At 35.0% G+C, this 5,705-nt stretch overlaps 1 protein-coding gene across 1 annotated transcript; it reads right to left on the bottom strand.

Annotated features, from left to right (window-relative positions):
- Positions 1 to 2,428: 2,428 nt before the first annotated feature.
- Positions 2,429 to 5,236, bottom strand: LOC110037904. The gene is made up of 5 exons (XM_020742645.1): positions 4,987 to 5,236; positions 4,769 to 4,817; positions 2,764 to 3,974; positions 2,635 to 2,685; positions 2,429 to 2,554 (listed from the first exon to the last, which is right to left on the bottom strand). Exons 3-5 carry the CDS (start codon positions 3,868 to 3,870, stop codon positions 2,429 to 2,431), a joined length of 1,284 nt encoding a protein of 427 aa, XP_020598304.1. The 5' UTR covers positions 3,871 to 3,974; positions 4,769 to 4,817; positions 4,987 to 5,236.
- Between the last annotated feature and the right edge of the window lie 469 nt (positions 5,237 to 5,705).

Raw genomic sequence — 5,705 nt, 5'->3', positions numbered from 1 at the left:
GACTAAAATAATTAATTTTTAAAAAACTCCATTTTAAAAATTTAGCCTATAAAATCATACGGAGCATGGAAATAATTACTTATTAAATAAAAATTTTGTAAAGTCATTGTATCAGTCCAATCTTCAATGTATTTAACATAACTTTATTCATGAACCTACTACTAATGCTTTGAATTATTCAACTTTTTCATCTCCTTGTGAATTCACATCTAAAACTTTATTAGATGAATTTACTCGCCTTGGTCCTACTGTTTTTTGAAAAATAAGAGAGTTTCCACTATTAACGGTGAATATTAGTGTTATCTTATACAATAGTTTGTAGAACTTGTGATGAGTTATGGATTACTTTACAAGAAAAGCTATAGTTAAGTCCATACATGCATGAAAATATAAAGTAATCAATCTGTAAAAGCAGAATTTTTGAAGTTATGCAAAATGAGCAAATATGAAAGTCTAGACTTGGATATGCAAATAATGTGCATTAATATTGATTTGGGAGACGTTTGGATGTTGAAAAGTTAAAGCAGAGTAAGAAAAAACAACAAAAAATAAATGTGTACATTTGAAACATTAGAGTTATATAACTGAGATATAAAATGACAGAAGATTACTTTTTTTTTATATAATAAAATAAATTTAGCTTGAAGCAACAATGGCAATGGCGAGGCTGATGGTGACTGATGGCGGAGGTGACAGACAGTAGTGGCAGGTTGACATGCGATGCATTGAATATTCAAAAATTGATCAAAGTTGTTGATTTTGGAGTACAATAAAAATGACCTAATGGGGACTTTAGAATTCCTCAAATTTTAATTTGAATTTATTTTTTATCAAACCAAATATCTACATTTCTTAACCGCTGTATTCAGAATGCTTTGCACAAAAAATCCTTCAAACCAAACAACCACATTGTTTTTTTATTTTATTGTTTTTTGCTACGCTGTTTGAAAGTAAGACTGTGATTTTTTCCCATAGTGAACAGGTTGTGTTTTCATTATTTGGATGATTTATTGTCAAGTTAATAGCTCTATGTGTTGTTTCCCCGTATTATTTGGATGATTTATTTTTTTTCTCGACCATTGGTCCTTCACTACAAGAGTTGGGTAACTTTTTGTCTCACCTGCATATTCTTTTCTTGCCTTTCTATAGAAAATTAATGAGTCAAAATTAAATTTTTCCCAAGGCCGATTGCCACTAATTTGGGGATTTGGCACTGTCACACTAATCACTTTCTTGTCCTATGGAAACGTTAAAGTTCTTGTTTTCTCCAATTAATTTTCCTAATATGGCATGAGACTTATGGTTAGCTATTCTAACTAGAATCAGACTTTAGCTACTTCCTTATAATGGTAGCTTCCTACTATAACTGGAACTAAATTCGATTGTTTCTTTTTCAATACGCGACTATAGCAGAAATTAGAGACTGAACTAATTTTCTCCAATATTTGGCATTTCTATTATATCAATGATTCAACTAATTGATTTCCTTATTCTAAAAATTTTGGTTCAATTGAGAGTTATATATTTTTAGACACATTCAAATTGTTTTGTGAATCTAAGAATTCAAAGTTTTATTTTATTATAATAGGACCCACTAAAGGAATGTAAAAGGTCATTTGATTGCTTAATAAAGCTCAATTTTCTAAACTTCTGTGTGAGTTATTAAAAGTGGGTTCTTTGAAGGTAGTACCAGTCATGACAAATTTCAGGACCCCTTATCACTATGAGAATAGATCTTCTTCGATCACTTAAATGATCTATCTTTGTTGTTTTTATTTACAGACTTTGTGAAGTGTGAACAGTGTTGAGTGAGCACTTGAAATTTTATCAAGCATGCTACAATTGGTGTTTTTCTGTGGTCTAAATTCTAATAGTAGTGCAAATTTATTATGCCCACAAACTTTCTTGAGTACTGCTAAATTTAGATGTACTTGAAATTATTATTTGGTGGGTAAATTTATGTATTTTTTATTTCTATCAAGTGTTTGTTTTGCATATTAGTTGGTGCAGTAAGAATTATTTTCTTTGATGTGTGCTTTTGTAGATCTCATCCTAGATTTGCAATAGGGAAGCCTTATCATGCTTCACCCTCCAAAATAAATAAGTGGTTCTGGTACCCTATCCATCCACATTGATCCCCGGGCCGGCCTGAGAAAAAAAATTATTTAAATTTTTCAAAAATTAAAGTCGTAGATTTGAACTTAATGTAATAGCTGAACAAACTCAATCTAACCCCAGTTTAGCAACAAACCTAACAGTATCTTAGTTCATAGCAGCAGAACATGAAAAGTTTAGGTAAAAGATTTCAACCTTTTTAAACAATAAAAGGCCTTCATGAGAAGAGAAAATAGTAGCTCGCTATTTTGCAATAAAAAAAAATATAACTAAAAAAAATCAGAAAAATCTTCTACGCAAGAAAAAATACAAATTAAAAAGCAACTATTTGATGAAAGCATACCTCATATGACATGTTATCTACATCTAATCTCATATCTCTATGTTGATCATAGAAGCTAAAACCTTCTAAAATGTTTGCCTCTAAAACCAGTAATTGCTGCAAGTATATAAATAATCTTGGTTAACATAAGATGACAACAATTAGGAATATTGACAGCAAATTCAAGGAGCAAATACCTCATATGTCAACTCTTCATCTTGCTCAATCCTCTCCAGTGCCTGTAAAACCTGTATACAAAAAGGAATCTTTAGGTGTAGAATCTTTTCGCTCATTTGATCGGCATAGTTGTCATCTGCAGTACAGACCTCTCCAATTCCTTCCATGTCCAATCCAAGGAAATCATCTACATCTTCAGAACGTAAAAAAGACACGCTCCGAGAACTTCGACCATGTGACCGTGGTCTTCCAACAAATGAAGTGTTCTGGAAATCAAATGGCCTCTCTTGAACAACTTCAGAAATTATTAATGGAGAGTGGAGCTGTGTTGGAAATGTAATAGTCCCAGGCAGTTCAAAAATATGTTCATCTTCTTGCTCATTCAACCTCATACTGCTAGTCTCTGCACCAGAGCTCAAGCGGGTTCTTAATGAAATTGTGGCATCTCTGCTGTTGTATTGGCATTTGGTCCCGGAGGTACCATCAGGCACTTGCAACACCGAGGAACCTTCTCCATCCTGAGAATTTTTTCTGAGTAAAACAGCTCTTTTATCATGTCCAGCAGAGGAAGAAACAAATGAAAGAGCATCTGAAATTGATGCAGCGCCAACAATTTTCAGACCATACCCAAGTGGTCTATCAATCACACACTGTGGAGTAAATGTAGGAATTTGACTAGCAATTCTTGGTATTGAAGAATGGCAGAAAGGAGGGTTTGCATTGTCCTGAATAGCACTTTTGGAACTTTGACAAACTTGCTTGCCATATCTGCTGGCAAATGTGGCTTTGGAATTGCTTGGCATTTTTGTTGAACTTGAAGGAAAACTGTGAATAGCGGGTTGTTTAAGACCTCCAGAATATTCATTCTCTTTTTTTCTTCCATGGAACTCCAAATCAAACATGAAACCATCGTCTTTCTCGGCTTGTTTATTAGTGCATTCTGCCACATTTGCTTCTTTGAGAGATTCCTCATTTAGAATTCCATGGCAATTCAAATTGATACTTGAAGACAATGATCTTGAAGAACTTGCAGAATTAGGATTGCTGCTTCTAAAGCACAAAGGATGTTTCAAATATTTAAGTTTCCCAGAACAGTTATTTTGAGTGTTTTTCATTGAATTATGCCCAGTACTGCAACCTGTAGCGTTGCACTCATGAAAGTTTCTCGCATGCTTTGTCTCTTTCAAAGGAAGACCAGAACTTCTTTTGGATAATTCCAGCCCACCAGCTGGTCTTTTCTTAGTGTGATCATCCATGGAAGACAAAGATGTCTTTGAAGAGCAGAACCTCTTCTGAAATACCTGGAGCTCTCAGACCAAATTTTAGACGTGAAAAAAAATGTATATGTTGAATATTTTTCCTGAAAAGAAACAGATTATACAAATCTAGTTATATTAAACTAATGTTAATACAAGAAATATTGACCAAGAAGAAGCCATAATGTCCTTTAAACACTCGGGAAAGAAATTATTTTGAATGAATAAAATTCCACGAATCAATAATCAACTAAAAGGTATAGTAACTGATGAGAAAAGTGGAATTATTAGCCAGCCTGGATTATTTCTCACGAGTTAAGCACCATTAAAATATACACACAAAGAAGACTGTCATCAAACCCCATAAAAAGAATTCAGCCCATTGAACTAATAAACTCTACCAATCATTCGGGGAAGGGAACAAAGAGTCTTCAACCATAAAAATGCGCAAACTATTTTTAACAAGTAATCAGCTCATTAGACTAGAGTTTCCAACCGCCATATTAGGCAAATCAACGGCAATACCAGCAGTTGCAGACAGCAGCAAAAGTTACACAATGTAAAACACGTTTCCTGGCATTGAAGCCAGCACCCCAGTAAAAAAAAATGAAATTTAGGAGCTTATATTAAAAAAAATGTACTAAAAAAGAACAATGAAGCTTTCAGTATTTCCATGATTCCACGTAAATTAAGAAATTCATAGTCAACATTCAACAACAATAAGATAAAAAAAACTTTTTTTTAAAAAAATCAAACATTGCTCATCAGAAGGTAATCGATCTCCGCGTGTGAAGAACATAAACAGCTAAATCAAAACAGAAAGGAAGATAAACAAATGTTTCAAAAGCGATTGTTAATGAGCATAGGCAGTAACTGAAGGAATAGGGACAGCCCAAACCTGCAACAGCTTCCAGAGTCACCGAACTCCTCACAATTTCCCCCTCTACCTACAGAAATCAAACAATCTGATAAAAAGGGTAACGGGATTTCAGCGCAAAAGGTAATCCTAACCGAGAAAATGCATGAATTTCCCTGCAAGCCATCAATCATAACAGCAACAAGGCACACCTTCAAGCAAAAAAAAGAAAGAAATATCCACAAAAATAGCCTATTAACCTCGAGCTCTCAAGCTGGTGTTCCAAGTACGAATGATGCCGAATTGATTGCTAGAGATGGAAAGAATGGGACAGGACGAGAGGTGTTGAGCGTTGTAGGCGGCTGTAATCATTAATACTGCAACGAAGACGAAGGAGATGCGGACCTGCTTCCAATATCCGTGATTGCGAGATCAGGGAGTTGGATGGGTATATCACGCTCTCTTCTTCTTCCTCATAGTGTCGTTGATGTGGAGTGACCGCTGCCCACAATGGGTATATCACGCTCTCTTCTTCTTCCTCATAGTTGATGTGGAGTGACCGCTGCCCACCAAAGTGGAATTTATTAGTAGCAAACTCATTTAGTAAGCGGGCTGTCTTTTAGGAGCGCTTATTCTGTTCAATAGAAAGGTGGCACTTGCAACTGTGGTCCTCACAATTAAAAAAATGAAATTAAGGCATTCTTACAGTTCGACCCTTTAGTAAGCGGGCTGTCTTTTAGGAGCGCTTATTCGCTTATTCTGTTCATTAGAAAGGTGACACTTGCAAGTGTTGTCCTCACAATTAAAAAAAAAGAAATTAAGGCATTCTTCAGGTTCAACCTGGCCCGAGTCCGGCCCAAAACACGTAAAAGTTAAACAGCGCGCCTGAAAAAAAGATAATTTCATCGAAAACCCAAATATTGCCCAAGCAAGGAGAGCGCAGAGCACCCTCATTCGATCTTTCAGGGTTTTTTAATCA

The sequence above is a fragment of the Phalaenopsis equestris genome, unplaced genomic scaffold (assembly GCF_001263595.1).
Source record: "Phalaenopsis equestris unplaced genomic scaffold, ASM126359v1 Scaffold226880, whole genome shotgun sequence".
In the NCBI taxonomy this organism is placed as follows: Eukaryota; Viridiplantae; Streptophyta; class Magnoliopsida; order Asparagales; family Orchidaceae; genus Phalaenopsis; species Phalaenopsis equestris.
The sequence above is the reverse complement of the archived record's forward strand: the minus strand, read 5'-3'. Positions and strand labels throughout refer to the sequence as shown.